This window comes from Pocillopora verrucosa, chromosome 12, assembly GCF_036669915.1.
Source record: "Pocillopora verrucosa isolate sample1 chromosome 12, ASM3666991v2, whole genome shotgun sequence".
NCBI classification, from domain to species: domain Eukaryota; kingdom Metazoa; phylum Cnidaria; class Anthozoa; order Scleractinia; family Pocilloporidae; genus Pocillopora; species Pocillopora verrucosa.
The window spans coordinates 13,708,688-13,724,339 of NC_089323.1; the positions used below are offsets into that span (position 1 = coordinate 13,708,688).

At 40.2% G+C, this 15,652-nt stretch overlaps 2 protein-coding genes across 5 annotated transcripts in view; one reads left to right on the forward strand and one right to left on the reverse strand.

Annotated features, from left to right (window-relative positions):
• Window positions 1–15,652, forward strand: part of LOC131770356 (tetratricopeptide repeat protein 39B) — a 67,158-nt gene that overhangs the window by 4,680 nt on the left and 46,826 nt on the right. Inside the window, exons 8-20 of one of the 3 annotated variants that reach the window (XR_010715836.1) lie at window positions 65–170; window positions 928–993; window positions 1,093–1,201; window positions 1,838–1,905; window positions 2,288–2,347; window positions 2,573–2,664; window positions 2,762–2,831; window positions 3,594–3,697; window positions 3,901–4,018; window positions 4,339–4,450; window positions 5,135–5,252; window positions 5,346–6,280; window positions 6,637–6,669. Coding sequence is in view for 2 of the 3 variants with exons in the window: in XM_059086067.2 (XP_058942050.2) it covers window positions 65–170; window positions 928–993; window positions 1,093–1,201; window positions 1,838–1,905; window positions 2,288–2,347; window positions 2,573–2,664; window positions 2,762–2,831; window positions 3,594–3,697; window positions 3,901–4,018; window positions 4,339–4,450; window positions 5,135–5,252; window positions 6,164–6,280; window positions 6,637–6,916 (1,420 nt within the window). In the remaining variant the exon portion in view is untranslated. Of the gene's footprint in view, window positions 1–64; window positions 171–927; window positions 994–1,092; window positions 1,202–1,837; window positions 1,906–2,287; window positions 2,348–2,572; window positions 2,665–2,761; window positions 2,832–3,593; window positions 3,698–3,900; window positions 4,019–4,338; window positions 4,451–5,134; window positions 5,253–5,345; window positions 6,281–6,636; window positions 7,668–15,652 lie in introns of those variants that run through there. The other 2 variants (XM_059086067.2, XM_066159118.1) reach the window with 2 other exon arrangements.
• LOC131793142 (uncharacterized) overlaps window positions 9,694–15,652 on the reverse strand; it is a 22,565-nt gene continuing 16,606 nt past the window's right edge. For both annotated transcript variants that reach the window (XM_066159115.1, XM_066159114.1), the window contains exons 20-26: window positions 15,395–15,544; window positions 14,706–15,200; window positions 14,421–14,560; window positions 13,839–13,986; window positions 13,594–13,646; window positions 13,270–13,415; window positions 9,694–12,740 (exon numbers count right to left, since the gene is read on the reverse strand). In XM_066159115.1, coding sequence (XP_066015212.1) covers window positions 9,938–12,740; window positions 13,270–13,415; window positions 13,594–13,646; window positions 13,839–13,986; window positions 14,421–14,560; window positions 14,706–15,200; window positions 15,395–15,544 — 3,935 coding nt within the window. In that variant the 3' untranslated portion in view covers window positions 9,694–9,937. The remainder of the gene's footprint in view (window positions 12,741–13,269; window positions 13,416–13,593; window positions 13,647–13,838; window positions 13,987–14,420; window positions 14,561–14,705; window positions 15,201–15,394; window positions 15,545–15,652) is intronic.

Here is a 15,652-nt window from a genome sequence, read left to right on the forward strand (position 1 = left end):
GTAGTATTGGTCTTTGTCTCTGTTTAGCCAATGAATTAAGTTTTAGAATCCTTGTTTTAAACAGGACTTGTCTTGAAATGATAGCAGACCAACCACATTCTTTATCTCAGTCGCCTCTTGAGAAAGACTTTGAAGCAGGAGTTCATTTTGGAATTGGTGGGTTTAATCTGGTGAGTGGCACCAATGGTATAAGTGCTGAAATAAACAATTATTCCACAGGCACACATTGGATATGAGATGATAGACAGCCCAAGTTGGCTATAATCATCTCATATCCAACAAGTGCAAGTGGAATAATTGTTTCATTAAAAAATGCCCCAAAATGTAGGTAAATCTTACCAAAATTATTGCATAAGAACAAATGGAATGTTACAATGTACCAAAACACTTCTGGTTTAACTTGTCTTCATGCACACACATAGAATAAAGGCTTATAACCCATGATGGCTAAGCCAATGATAACTCTTGAATTACAATATCCAATGATCCAGTTCTTAATAATTACTGTAATATGCAATATCTGCTTGACAAATTTCAATGAAATTTTAACACTAATCATGATTTAAGTTTCAAATCTAAACTTTGAGATGAAAATAAGTGACGAAAAGAAACAATGGTTCAACCTCTCTACAGTTATTTTCCAGTTCTTGAAAATATGAAAAATTATAAATAGAATCCAAAAATATTAGCATTTAAATATGATAGTTTAAAAAAGATGGATGAGAATGTAACAAGCATTAGGATGTGTTAAAATTAAATAATCACAACAATTTATTTATTTGATGGTAGAAAAATAGTCCCTGAGTTACACTTTGTGTTTCATAAAATTCTGATCAGTTTCTCGATAAAAGGCAACTTTTGTTTTTGCATTTTTTTTAATTAAAATGAAGTTATGTTTATTTTCTTGCTTGTTCATTTGCTTTTAAGGTGTTGTCTTTACTTCCACCCATAATTATAAAATTGTTAGAGTGGGTTGGTTTTTCAGGAGACAGGGTAAGTATCTATTCATCTATTTTCATGTACCATCTTTTAGTTCACAGTTAGTGACGCTTTCTAAATTTCATTTTTTTCTTCGTTTCTGGGGCACCACAGTTTCTAGGGATAAATCATTTACACAAGGGAAGTAAAGGCCAGAGTCTGAGGTCCCCACTGTGCTCTTTATTTCTCCTTGCCTACCATACATGGATTACCCAGTATTTAGGTAAGTTACACATTTTACAAGCATTGAAGTTTTGAAGTAAAAATAAACTTTTGATTGTGTGCCATAAAAAAAAACAAAAATAATTCAAAGGACCATTTAGATCGAGTCTTGGTTAATAGAGCCTTTTTTAATTGGCTTGAGATACTTCGCTCTGTGATTGGTTAAGAAAACGTGCTCCACCTTAACAACCGATTAGATTCAAAACTGAAACAAATCACGACTCGGTCGTTCGCGTTTTCTCGCGTTTTTCTGTCCGTGCAGTTTTGCTTGTTTTCACATTGAGTCTTCTTCGGCTTCTTGTGACGTGATTTTTTATTAAATTATTTTGTTGTGGTTGTGGTAACCCTGGTTTTAATATTATGGCTCTCCATAAAAAATGAAATATATATTTTTTCGGTATTTTTAACGGATTACTGCCAAAAAAAATCATCCTTGTCATGGTTTGCACGTATCTTCATAAACTCCAATTTTGTTGGTCCGGTACTGATCTTGTTAGTGCGCTTATGGGTAATTTTGTAAGAAATTGTTCTTTAATCACAGCCTCATTCCCAGGTCTGGGATCCGGATTAAAACACTGAGAGTTGAAGTTTTCTTTGTGTATAAAATTACACTACCATGATTATGTGTCTATTGTAGGGAACGGTGATGGCGATATAGATCAGTCTGAGGAAATCCTTCAGCCTCTTTTGACAACATTTCCAAAGGTAATTGCAATTGCGTATTTTTGGTTTAAACGCACTTTTGACTTCAATTCGAGAGGTTCTCTAGGCTATGTACTAACGCTTTGTTGACAAAAACTGTATTTTTTCAGTGTTGGGAAAAGATGCGATTATTTTGTTATCAGTTCTACAGATTCTCGTTCTGTGTTAGTGTTCTTCAGTATAGTTTTTCAGCAAATCATAAGCCGGTACTAGAAACGACGTAATCGAAAACTGATGTCGCCTCACTTATAGTCTTTTTCTTTTATTTTAGCGGAGCTCTTGTTGTTCTCCTATTTTTCGATGAGCAGAGTGTATTTTGCAGATCAAACAGTTTAAGTGGAAGTTTTTACATCATTGTAACTCTTTTTTTAAATCTTTGGAACAGGGATCTCTCTTTCTGTTTTACGATGGTCGCATTAAACAAGTTCGAGGGAAACTGGAAGAGGTAAGTGCCAATAGTTTTCAACGCATCTGAGCCGAAAATCGCCCGGCTGTTTTCTCTCATGCAATGGCGAGGACTCGCTTCTCCAATTCCCTTTTTCGATTTTTAAAGATATAATTTTTTTCGAGGTTAACGTATCATTGCACCAAGTGAGCAAGATAACTAAAGGAATCTACACTTTCTACACTAGGTTTGTTCAAGTTAAAGCTTTCTATCATTTGTTTCTAGGCCATCAACAGATACAAGCACTCGATCACAATTCAGTCAGAGATTAAACAATTTCATCATATTTTCTACTGGGAGCTGATGTGGTGCCACGCGTAAGTATAACAATAAATAGCTGAATAGGCTTCGTTGCGAAATTTTGCGTCAGCTAGAATATTTCCTTGGTCTTACTGATAAGATTACATTTTGCAGGTGTAAAGGAGACTGGGCCGAGGCTTATCAATACGCTGGCATTCTTTTTGAAGAGAGCATGTGGTCGAAGGTAAATAACGCACAATAAAATGTTATTTTTATGTAGAGAACAGACATCTGTTAAGATTGTATGTCTTTGCCAATAAGTAGTGAGGTTAAGGGAGAAACATTATTTGCCTCAACTCCACGCTCTTAAACCTTAATAGTTCGAAACAACAGTAAAAGTTGTTCCTCTTTGATTACGAAAGCTTCTTGAAGTTTCATGAACATAGCACGTTATTCAAACGTTCTCATCCTGTTTCCACAACAAAAATGTTTCTATTCTTTGTTGTGTCCTTTTCTTACAGGGACTTGGCGCTCCCTGAAGTCGCATTTATTTCAGGAATTCACGGTCCTTTTATGATTGTACTCATGCAGGGCGTATGTCCCCCTGTAATAGCCTTTCATACCACATAGTCTCTGTGGCTTAGTGGAAGAGCATCGGAGCGCGAAATCTGAAAATATTAGGTGCGATTCCTCATGGAGACGCAGTATTTTTCTCTTTACCCCACCCTCGGACAACACGAAAAAGGTTCAGCCAATCATAGCAAGGAAAATATCACGAGGAGCCAATGAGAACTCAAAGTAGAAACATGCAAACGATGCAGTAGATTTTAGTAAATCTGATTGGTTCAAAAAGTAGCGCGAGTTTCCTAGACCAATCACATAACAAAGCAAAATCAAGCAATCTCGAATTACTTTCGACACTCAATTGAAAATTGCTCTATGTGAGAAACAAATTGCTTCTTTCCTTCGCTCGTGACAATTTTTAAACGTCTCTCTATATATTCAGACTGTTTACATGCATCTAAAGGCGTCGTTCAAACTCACGGCCAGACTGGCCAACCAGCCAATTAGCGATGAAGAAGGACGTCACACAGAGAGCTTTATGTTTAGGTAAGCGTTTAAAAATTTAATGAAGGCTACAAATATTGACAATCTTTCGCCTTGTTTTTTACCGTCTCTCCATGTCATCGCAAGATTCACAGCCCTTCCCTCTTCCGTCACCCCACCCCACATCCCAGAAGTGTTGTAGTTCCCATTTTCCCCACATTTGCTCCTTTGTTTTCTTTTGTTTCTAATTTCCCTTTTTTTCTAAGGCGTCTTCCAGATTTTAAGCAGCGTATCGCAGGTCAGTCTCTTCCATTTGAAGACTTTGCCATCCATAAGGCAAACAAGTATTTTGAACAAAAGGGCCGTCTTTTTCTGCCTGGAGTGGTAAGTCCAATCTTGTTTGATATACTCTTAACCCTTTACTCAGTAACATCAGTAGGCATATTCTCCACACTGTTCTCTATACATTCCTCAAGGTGCTGATACGGAGAATTTGTATAACATTCTAGAGCTGATTTAGTTCATGATTATTTCCTTTTGTCTCGTCACCCTAAAGTTTGATTTAGGTGTGATATTGTCTGGAGAAATTAGATGCTGGTCACCCTTAGGGGTTAATAATTAAAATGAAAAAGAACGTTACACGAGATTGTCATTTCAGTTTCCCTTTGAATTACGGAAGATATTATTTCTTCATTTATCACCAGGAGCTTCTATTTATATGGAATGGCTTCAAAGTCCTCGCTCACAGACCTGACTTAGTTCCGCCTCTAATGAATCTAGTGGAGAGTTCTTTGCATAAACTAAAGCAAACAAAAGGCAAGTTATGCAGTCCAGCATTTGTGATAAAGCTAACTCGGAGTCGCTGTAATTTTTTTTCTGATTCAGTTTTGTAGCTTTGTAGACTGTTTTCCTTTCTACATTTTGTCTTCCCGAGTTTTGCCTTACGGTAGTTTATATATCTTTGGAAATTTTCTGTACACGTTCAGAAACTGGTCGCGTTTAATCTCGAAGCTGAAGACTTGTAAAACCTTATGATACTCAGTTGAAGACTGTTGTAACGCAAAATGTATCAACTACCTTTCCTTTAATAAGCGCCCACGCTCTAATAAGCGCCCTAACCTGAATAAGCACCTACCCCCTAGGCCATATATCAAACAAGCGCCCCTTTTCCCCTCCCCCCTCAATTTCTTAAATGGTAGGGATACGAGAAGAAACTACATCAATTGTCACTTTATCGAGAACATTTTAAGATTTCACTACAGCAGAATCAGAACAAGAGGACAGTTTCTTAATACGCGCTCCCTCGATTAAGCACTCTTCTTCCAATAAGCGCCCCCTCCTTCCAGCCGAAATTTTAAATAAGCACCCGGGCGTTTAGTGGAAGAAATACGGTGTAAGCCCGGTTTCTATACAATTCGAACATTCTCACGGAAAATATACCATTATATCCCCGCAATTATAACAGTTGATATTCATAACGCACACTTTTTTTTCTTCCAGAAGAGAATGAAAATTTCGTAGACGACTTGTGTTTGGGTAAACTCCTGCAGGGAATGTGTCATCGTTGCTTGAGTAACAGGAAAGAAGCAATGGAATGTTTGAGAAATTCTTTCGACAGGTAAATGATGGGGATTCATGCTAACATTGCCAAGCATAATATTTCTCTTTCTTTTTTCTTTCCCTCCTCTTCCCTTTTTTTCTTTCTTTCAAGATCTTATGGGAACACCAACCCATTCCATCCCATACCCGGTGGTTAACGCACTGGACTCCATACACAGAGGCTTGGGTTCCAGCCTGACTGGGTCGCCGCTTAATGTTCTTTGGCAAAACACTTTCCAGAGCCTCTCTCCAACCCAGAGTATAAAAAGCTGGTGGCGAACTGTTTAGAAAACTTGACGAAATGTTGCCATGGATTAGCTTCGCATCCTGGAAATATTAGAATACTCTACCCGCTTCATGCTAATTTTAATTTAAAAAACTGGGACGCGTTTAACTTAATTAGATACTTGGCTCAAATTTCGACATCTTTACTATCTCGTCCCAATCCCTCTCCCATGTTCATATTAGCTTTGTACTCTCTCTGGAGCCCACTTGTTCGAAGGCCGATTAGCGCTGACCCAAGGTTAAATTTTAATTTGGGTTTCTTTATTCCTTAATGGAAAAGCGTTTTTGGGATAATTTACTGCGTTCTTTTAAGAGCATCCAATAATCATATTTAAGACAAAAACAATTCGACCGAATTTCCTTTTAAAGCTTTCAGATCTGAATTCAGATTTTGCACAAACCTTGGGTTATCTTAACCTAGCTTTGAACAACCCGGCCCAGATCTCTTTCGTCAATTGATCCAATACAGCTGCTCCATTTTCTTTCGCCGTAGTTGTTCTCAGTCGAGTGAAGAGCCTAGATATGGAACTTGTACATAGAGGTGTATGAACAGAATTCGTGTTACCAGTGACTCGGTCATGTCGTACAGTAAATAACTGTAATATGAACATGTGTGTGAGGGACGGTTGTGTTTCTCATTTACAGATCAAAAGATTTGAAGCAGGATTTTTACCTCGCTCCTTACGCATGTGCAGAGATTGGATTTCTGTATTTGGACGAAGGGGACTTTGGGCGAGCTAAAGAATATTTGGAGCGGGCAAGGTATTGAATTATAGATGCAATTTGCCTCTTTACGCTATCTTTCATGTAACTGAACAGTAGTGAAAGACTCGTGAAAGCAGATCGGACTTTGCTTTACCTTCACCATTTCCCGCGCTTTTTACCGTTCCTATCGGTTAGCGCCGGTTGCATCCACTCCCCGCTTTGTCGTTGTATGTTTTCCCGCGCTTTTCTCTTGTTTAATGTTTGCCCGGCACCGGTCGCATAATAACTCACGAAGAATTAAATACAGAATTTCCTCATAAAGTGGGTGGAGATTCGAGCTGTTGTGTAACTGGTCTTCCAGGTGTTATGGTTTATTTTTTATCATTCATTTTGTTATTGTTTAAACCTGATAGGAAACATCGTGATCATCTTTTACAAAGTCTTCTTCACTTAAGAATTCACGCAGCTCTCCAGAAGATTGAACAGAACAGCGTATCTATGGGAAGGCCACAAGTTGTTCGTGGACAAGAATTTGTACAAAATGGAACACAGAATGAGCTTCAAATTATGAATAGTGAAGAAATGACAGAATCAGAAGATTTCTTCGATGCTGAAGAAGAGTGTGCGAATTTATGTCGTCAAGACTCTAACTCTTCATTTGATATAATATCGGATTTTTCCGATGAAGTATGAGCTTTAAGGGTATTATTTCATGGTTTTTGAGGATTCTTGAAAAATCTAGCCTTCAATTCTCTCCCGTTTAGGTTTTTGCTTATCTCTCTGGTGTTTACATGTCTACCGTATGAAACTATTTGTTAAGGTTTCGCACCTTTTTCGATCAATTTTTTATGGCGCTCAGAATGATACAAAAACCAAAATGTCATTTATTCTTAATCAGAAGGTGAGCTCGAGATTCCAAGTAGATGATGGAAGGTGGGAGTCAGTTATCAACGCTGATTTTTAAATTAATACTTGATTTAAAAAACTTGGTTTAATAACTCCACTAGCTTTCCATTTTAGTTGTAAGGATTTTTTTTGGTTCTTATATATGAATTTCCTATTGAAGAATTAATTGGCGAAAATCCTCACTGTTTTCCTCTCACTGTCAATAAATCGGTAAACAGCGGACCTTACAAACAACTATAACATGGGATTTTCAACAGATTGCTTAGGTAGTGCCGGATTTACAAGAACCAGAGAGCACATTCAAGGAGTTCTAGATTATTTTACCTCCAGATGTAAAAATGTTCAAAGGTTTTCTTCTCACAAAAGATTATACATTTCTCTAATAATGTTATATGGTACAATTAACATTGTAACGCATCCAGTAATTTTTTATGTATATTTTCACTGGCATATTATTTATGGTGCAATATTTTGAAAACAAATAATTAGGTTTTATATTTTAATGCGCACGGTAATAAATAGAACTGTTGGTCATGTTGCACTCGATATCCTTGTTTAAATTGTGTATCTTGACTCATTTGTCGAGAAAAAAAAATCGATTTTTTTATTCAGTGTCTTTGCGCATCACGTTGTTCCATGGCGTTTTTGGTCAACGATATTGAAGTTATTTTACTTGCAATGCACGAAGTTACTTTCTACTCTGAAAGCGCACTCCAAAGTTTTCCATTGGAATAATCTCAACTGATATCTGGATGAATCTGCCAAGACTTCGAAAACTCAATCACGATCGTGACTTAGCCCATAGACTGCGCTGTGAAAGGATATGACCCTGACCTGAAGTATCAAAATGAGCTAAGAAGGCCTCTCCCGAGAAAGCTGAACTAGAGAACGAGCACCAATTGGTAAAAGGACCCAAAACCTGACTTGTTTATTCTCAGGCACCAACCCTGTAATAAACTTATTCCTGGGCTAAATCCGACAGCCAGCCTTAACAACAACCCCCCCCCCCCCCCCCCAGTCAATAGTCAAGGCGGTCAGGCACGATGTCCACCTTAAAATGAAAACCTAGCGGTCAACGGTCAGCTATGTCAATTGCCCCTTCCCAAGCCTTCAGCCATGCCCAACCTTACGGTCTCACTCCAGTAGCTGAGTTGAGGATATAAACCTCGCTGCGAAACGTGAACGACAGCGGGTGATGCTCGGCTTCCGATGAAAATCCAATGGGCATACTTTTGCAAATCCAAGCAGAATTATATCAAACTGTTAAAGATATAAGCGCAAACTAAAAGTGTAGTGTGGAATGTGAAAGTATGTACAAGCGCAGACAGGAACGCCGCAAGCCAAAAACTGCACTTCAAATAGGTGTCAACTTTGATAACGTTTCGAGCGTTAGCCCTTCGTCAGAGCGAATTCAAGTGTACTTGCGGCTGAAGATCCTCTCTGACCATAGACTGTAGGGTCGTAAACTGTGTCCAGTCATGTGACCGCGAAAGGGAGGGTAAAGAATACGTGAAACGAACGATGCATCTCCTCTCAATCAAATGCAAACCGGGACGAACTAGGCGCATAGCTATTGACGTGCTAAACTTAACTTACAAACTAACCTCACGGCAAAACAGAATTAACTCATGGCGAAGCATATCAATTCGCGTCAAAACTAATTTAACTCGCTGCGAAACAAAATATTTAAACTCTTTGAAAAAAGCAAAATGAAATTCGACAAAATTTTCAGCGAGCAAGCTGGGGGAAGCAAAATTGAATAACGAATCATATTGAAAATTCTAAGTATAGCGCCTTAAAAAAAAACGAACACAATGGTTTTAAATTGCAAACAAGTTACTGCGTCACTGTCTTTGCTCGTGGCTTTCAAACTTTTTGCTTGGCTTAGTAATCGCGTCTTCGTAGCTTTTGTTATCTTTGTTAATCAGTCATACATTACGAGCAAGACTTTTTCCCGATCCGATGAAGTATTCGTAACAGAGTATTAGAGTGTTTTTTCCGAAGGATCTCAATTTTTGTTTTTTTTTTCGGTATTTCGTCCAACTAAATCAGGCAAATTAAGGCAAATGGGGTGTAGCCCTTTTAGAACGTTTGTTCAGCAGGAAAATTTTTCCGCCTTCTTTTACCCTGTGTAATCTATATTTTGTAGGATTTTCTTTTTTAATGATTTTGCTTTGTTTGGATCACTGTTTGTTTCACTGTTAATTTTTCCATTGGCGTTTAAGTTATTGTAAGTCACCTTCGAATACATTGAAACTCAGGCCAATATCCGAATGCCAACTAACTTTGCCTTGGCATTTATATTTCTTTTGTTATGAATTTTTTTAGATTTTTATCTCCCTTGTTGCTTGCATTAAAAGAAAGTTTTTCTAGTAACAGCCGAATTAGCACGTTAACAAAATTGGACTATCTTTCTTTCTTTTCTCTTTTTTTTGGGTGGGGGTGGGAGGGGTGGGGAGGAGGCGGGAAAGGGGGGAGTGGAAAGAGCTAAAATAGCCGCAACAAAGCGTCCTTAAATATGGTCAAATATGGCTGCAATAAAAGGAAGACACATTTGATTATAAACATTGCCATAAATGTATATTTTCAACATGAGAGCTTTAAAAATCTGACTTTTCAGTAAAAATTCTTTAAGCAAGATGTGAAAAAGAAAAACTGAAGTGGAGCTTGACAACATAATGAATCTTTCCATCAAACATGGCTATTTGAATTGAGTACATTGTGAGCGAAGTTCTTTTTAATCGTTCCAGCACTTCAGTATGGCATTTCAGAGCCCGTGCATTGCAAGTTAATATTTCGGTGGTGTCATCATATCAAGATGCAATCAGTAGCTTCTTCACTTGATCCAGTCACGTCAGGTATCGACTTGATTTTTGCCTTTTCTCGAGGATTGAAAGATCTAGACGGTGGGCTTCCGCGGACACTTCTATTAAGATCAAATGAAGAGAAACATCCATCCAGACTACTGCTGTCAGCTATCCTCACATTATCAGACAACAAGAACTTGCTATTCCGTAAACTTCTTCTCAGGGCTTCAACCCATCCCCCAACCAAACCTTCACCCAGGCCTTTTCCCCAATCTACATACAGATGTCTGTCGACGCTGTTGACTGTTTGAGTGAAAGCACTTAATGACTTACTCTTCCCCAAACCCTCACCCTCTTTTCCCCAGTCTTCATACAGGTGTCCGTCGACGCTGTTGACTGTTAGGGTGAAAGCAGTTAATGACGTACTCTCCGCCAAACCCTCACCCAGGCCTTTTCCCCAGTCTCCACCCAGGTGTCCGTCGACGCCATTGACTATTAGGGCGAAAGCAGTTAATGATGTACTCTTCGCCAAGCCCTCACCCAGGCCTCCTCCCCAGTTTCCAAACAGGTCTCCGTCGACGCTGTTGACTGTTAAGGTGAAAGCAGTTAATGACGTACTCTTCGCCAAACCCTCACCCAGGCCTTTTCCCCAGTTTCCAAACAGGTGTCCGTCGGCGCTGTTGACTGTTAAGGTGAAAGCAGTTAATGACGTACTCTTAGCCAAACCCTCACCCAGGCCTTCTCCCCAGTTTCCAAACAGGTGTCCGTTGACGCCATTGACTATTAGGGCGAAAGCAGTTAATGATGTACTCTTCGCCAAACCCTCACCCAGGCCTTTTCCCCAGTCTCCACAGAGAAGTCCGTCGGCGCTGTTGACTGTTAAGGTAAAAGCAGTTAATGACGTACTCTTCGCCAAACCCTCACACAGGCCTTTTCCCCAGTCTACAAAGAGAAGTCTGTCAGCGTTGTTGACTGTTAAGGTGAAAGCAGTTAATGACGTACTCTTCGCCAAACCCTCACCCAGGCCTTTTCCCCAGTCTCCAAACAGGTGTCCGTGGGCGCTGTTGACTGTTAAGGTGAAAGCAGTTAATGACGTACTCTTCGCCAAACCCTCACCCAGGCCTTTTCCCCAGTCTCCAAAGAGAGGTCCGTCGGCGCTGTTGACTGTTAAGGTGAAAGCAGTTAATGACGTACTCTTCGCCAAACCCTCACCCAGGCCTTTTCCCCAGTCTCCACAGAGAGGTCCGTCGGCGTTGTTGACTGTTAAGGTGAAAGCAGTTAATGACGTACTCTTCGCCAAACCCTCACCCAGGCCTTTTCCCCAGTCTGCAAACATGCCTCTATTGACGCTGTTGACTGTCAGGGTGAAAGCAGTTAATGACTTACTCTTCGCCAAACCCTCACCCAGGCCTTTTCCCCAGTCTACAAAGAGAAGTCCGTCGGCGTTGTTGACTGTTAAGGTGAAAGCAGTTAATGACGTACTCTTCGCCAAACCCTCACCCAGGCCTTTTCCCCAGTCTCCAAACAGGTGTCCGTGGGCGCTGTTGACTGTTAAGGTGAAAGCAGTTAATGACTTACTCTTCGCCAAACCCTCACCCAGGCCTTTTCCCCAGTCTCCAAAGAGAGGTCCGTCGGCGCTGTTGACTGTTAAGGTGAAAGCAGTTAATGACGTACTCTTCGCCAAACCCTCACCCAGGCCTTTTCCCCAGTCTCCACAGAGAGGTCCGTCGGCGTTGTTGACTGTTAAGGTGAAAGCAGTTAATGACGTACTCTTCGCCAAACCCTCACCCAGGCCTTTTCCCCAGTCTGCAAACATGCCTCTATCGACGCTGTTGACTGTCAGGGTGAAAGCAGTTAATGACTTACTCTTCGCCAAACCCTCACCCAGGCCTTTTCCCCAGTCTCCAAAGAGAGGTCCGTCGGCGCTGTTGACTGTTAAGGTGAAAGCAGTTAATGACGTACTCTTCGCCAAACCCTCACCCAGGCCTTTTCCCCAGTCTTCAAACATGCCTCTATCGACTCTGTTGACTGTCAGGGTGAAAGCAGTTAATGACGTACTCTTCGCCAAATCCTCAGCCAGGCCTTTTCCCCAGTCTCCAGACAGGTCTGTAACTTGGTGGATGTCAGATATCGACGAACCCTTTATCAAAGCCTCATTCAGGTCGTAATTGAAAGCAGTTAATGACGTACCCCTCGCCAAATCTTCACTCTTCGCCAAACCCTCACCCAGGCCTTTTCCCCAGTATCCGTTGAAGCATCCTTCTGTATTATTGCCTACGTAGTCGACTGTTAGGGTGAAATCGGTTGGTGACGTGCTATCCGCCAAACCTTCAATGAGGCGTTTTCTCAAGCATCTAGTTACAGAGAGGCTGCGTGCCTCGCTGTCGTGCAAACCAATTATCTGTTTTCGTGATATCTCTTTACAACCAGGCGGATAGATGGATGAAGTTTCGACATTAACCTTGTTTTGGGCGTCAGCGATTCCTTCGCTGATTCTGTAAAAGATTTTAGCAGGGGGATGTCCTGTAATCAAGCGAAGACCTTTTTCATTGTTTTCCCTTCGTCGAACTAAGGGGTGCTTGTCAGTGAAGATCACATTACCTCCATCGTCCCCATGTAAGTGTTCTTCGTATAACTTTTCCTTTCTTGCGCTGCGGTAATCAGTCACGTTGACGTTAAAGGATGGGTGATTTGTTTTGTCGTTTACAAGGTAAGGATCCTCTGAATGGCATTTATCCGGCGGTAAATACCTTCCCTGGTTACAATGACTCAGCCAAGTTACTATTGAGTGCGCCCCTAATGTCCTACAAGGAAAATAATAGGTACTTATTGACTGTGAGGAGGTTGCCCGGACGGGAAAGTGCTTGGCGCAGCTCAGCGAGGTCTGGACTTCAGGATCCAGTGAAGTAGGGTATGCTCAGTCCAAGAAAAATTCCGTGGTAACATCCAAAAGGATGTTACCTTGTTTGGTTAACTTTGAATTATTACTTTTGAGCTTTTAAATTGAATCATCTAATTACAAATTTAAACAAAGTTTTATATCTCATTAATGTACCGATGCACTAGCTCTCCGGTTTACGTTTCTTCTCAATGGTTACCTAAATTCCTCTTAATTGTTTGGTGAAGAAATAGTTCAGACCCTCTTTTTCTTTTTTTTCGAATTTTCCGAGAGTTTGTTCCCTACGACAACTGTACCTCTATCCTTCAAGAGCGAACTGTGGTACCTTTGTCATTGAATCACGCGAGACGTTTACTACGGCCTGTATTGCGTGGAGATACACCAAGTTCTAATTTTCAAAAGTGCGATGCTTAAGGTTATTTATGATGACTAACCTCGACGAGATGCCATCAAATATAGCGATGAAAGGTGGCCTTTCCACTGGAGCATAGACCCAGCATTGATGTATCATGGTATACAACCAAGTAGGACAGCATTCAGGCTGGCGTATCATGTGCTTGTCTTGCACTTGAGGCAACATCTGTCGTGAAGAAACGTACCGTTCAGATGCCTATTGCGCGTCATTGTAATTTCTATATCTTACATCTCAACACATGACTGGGAGATTCTTTCGCCTTCTTTGCAGCTTATAAATTGCTGTAAGTAATACATATCAAAGCCACCAAAATCCTTAATCTCACTGAAAACCACAAACATACCTTTGCGTTGTATGTAGGAAGAGGGGTTGGGCCGAATTCTGGTCTCATTTCCTCTAACAATAAAAGGACAATAACTCAAATTAAAGAACTTGTTATATGTATCAATAAACTTATCGTCAAATTAAGAAATGATTTAGGAAAAAAAATTGCACAATTAGAATCGTGTTATATAAGCCTGAGAACAACTCAGAACCTCACCAAGAAGCGAATCATAAAACTCCAGGTAAACCCGGAGCAATAAGTACCTGATAGTTTTCGCATTTCTTGTAGCCTATTTTGGACATCAAACAAACTGCTGAAGTATCTCTGCCACTGCCAGTACTGGATTGACAACTCGTATCTGTCATCATCGAAATACGCTTTTTGAGGCAAAACATCACCGTTGTCTGCAACCTCAAAACCAAAAAGGAAAGAGACTTTAAAGCTAACCCTACATTTACCAGCGCCTTACCTTCAATTTTTTTCACAAGAAAGCGTATGGTCAATACACTGGTCGTTTATCTCTTGGCAGATAGCCTTTTACAGTAAAAGGGTTTGAACCCATGGGTACCATCTGAAGTGTATTCTGATCGCCCCTACCTGAGAAGGACTGTTTTGGTATTAGTGACTGATGTTTCGACAACCGGAGCGGAAGTCATCATCAGAGTCCAGTGAAGTGTTGTTGTCAGTCGAGTGTTAGAAGTCCGGTACGTATAATTCCAGTGCGGAATAAAAACACTCGACTGACAGCTTGAAACAAGAGTAATTTTAAAAAGCTGCAATTCCCTTCACTTTTATGAGAGAAAAAGTAATGAAATGACGAGTATTTACACTTGTTTGACACTTACATATACAAACAAAATGTTCCTCGCAGGACGGCACAGACAAGTCAACACCCATAAATCGGAAGAAGTACAACGTTTTGTTAACCCTTGAGTCGAATTCCTTTGAACAGCTAACCCCGGATTTTCCGACGTTGTTGCGAGTTCTAGGAAAAAAAAAATGATAATAAAAACCAAAGTTCAGGAGTTTGGCAAATGTAAGGCCGATCAATTGCTTCATTTCATAGCGGAAATGATTCCCCTTCAGTTAACTTGATTATTGAATTATTACAAATACGATCAGTTCCTCACCTCTAGTTGATTGTATACGAAGAAGGTCTTCAGTGCAGCCAAAGGAGGCTCCCATCATAACAGCTTGAGTTTCCTGATTAAATTTTTCTACAAACTGTCCACCTTCAGCTGCGAACTTCCGACTGTGCAACCAGCTGTATTTCATGTATTTAAACAGGAGGCACCACCTCTCATACTCCGTTATTATACGATATTGAATACTTTCCTGCTCTGGGCCCAGGAAAAACGAAGTATCACATCGATTGAGACTTCTCAGGTGTTTCAAGCCGGACGCCTCACGAATGAAGCTATCTTGGAAGAGGGAGAGTTGCCATCCTTCTAAGGTCGGTAACACAACTTTCTTGGACACTGTAGAATTTACTTTTTCTCTCTTAAAATGTCCAGTCCCACAAATATACATCAGACTTTGACTCACAGCTGCCTTCTTGATTCCAAATTCCTGATCTTCATATGCCGATGCAATTTCGCTGAGCTCATCTGCTTGGTAATTCATTTCTATTTCGGAAAAAAAGTACAATGGGCTGTATTAACTACAGCCATGACTACAACTGTTGACAATCAAACACTTGTGTTCCGTGAGGGGGTTTTAATATAAATAAAGATACAATTTTCCCAATAAAATAGAAAGAAGGAGAAAATCTGCGGTGAAAAAAAATCGGTTTAAGACAGAAAACATTATTACAGGGTACCTTTAGAAGTCGCCCAAGGAATATTATCTTCAGACTCGGAGCTTCCACTCTCGCAAGTTTCGTTGGAAGAGGTGTCTATGTCTCCTAAATAACCAGTGTACTTTACAACATTACTGTCAAGATGATTGCTCTCTTCTTCAGTATTGAGGCCTGTTTGGTAAAAAAGTAAAAAATTAAAAGAAATCAGTAATACGTTACTGCTTATACGTCACCCTCCTCTACGATCCTAATGGTCGGCGGTTACTTTGGCATGAACAT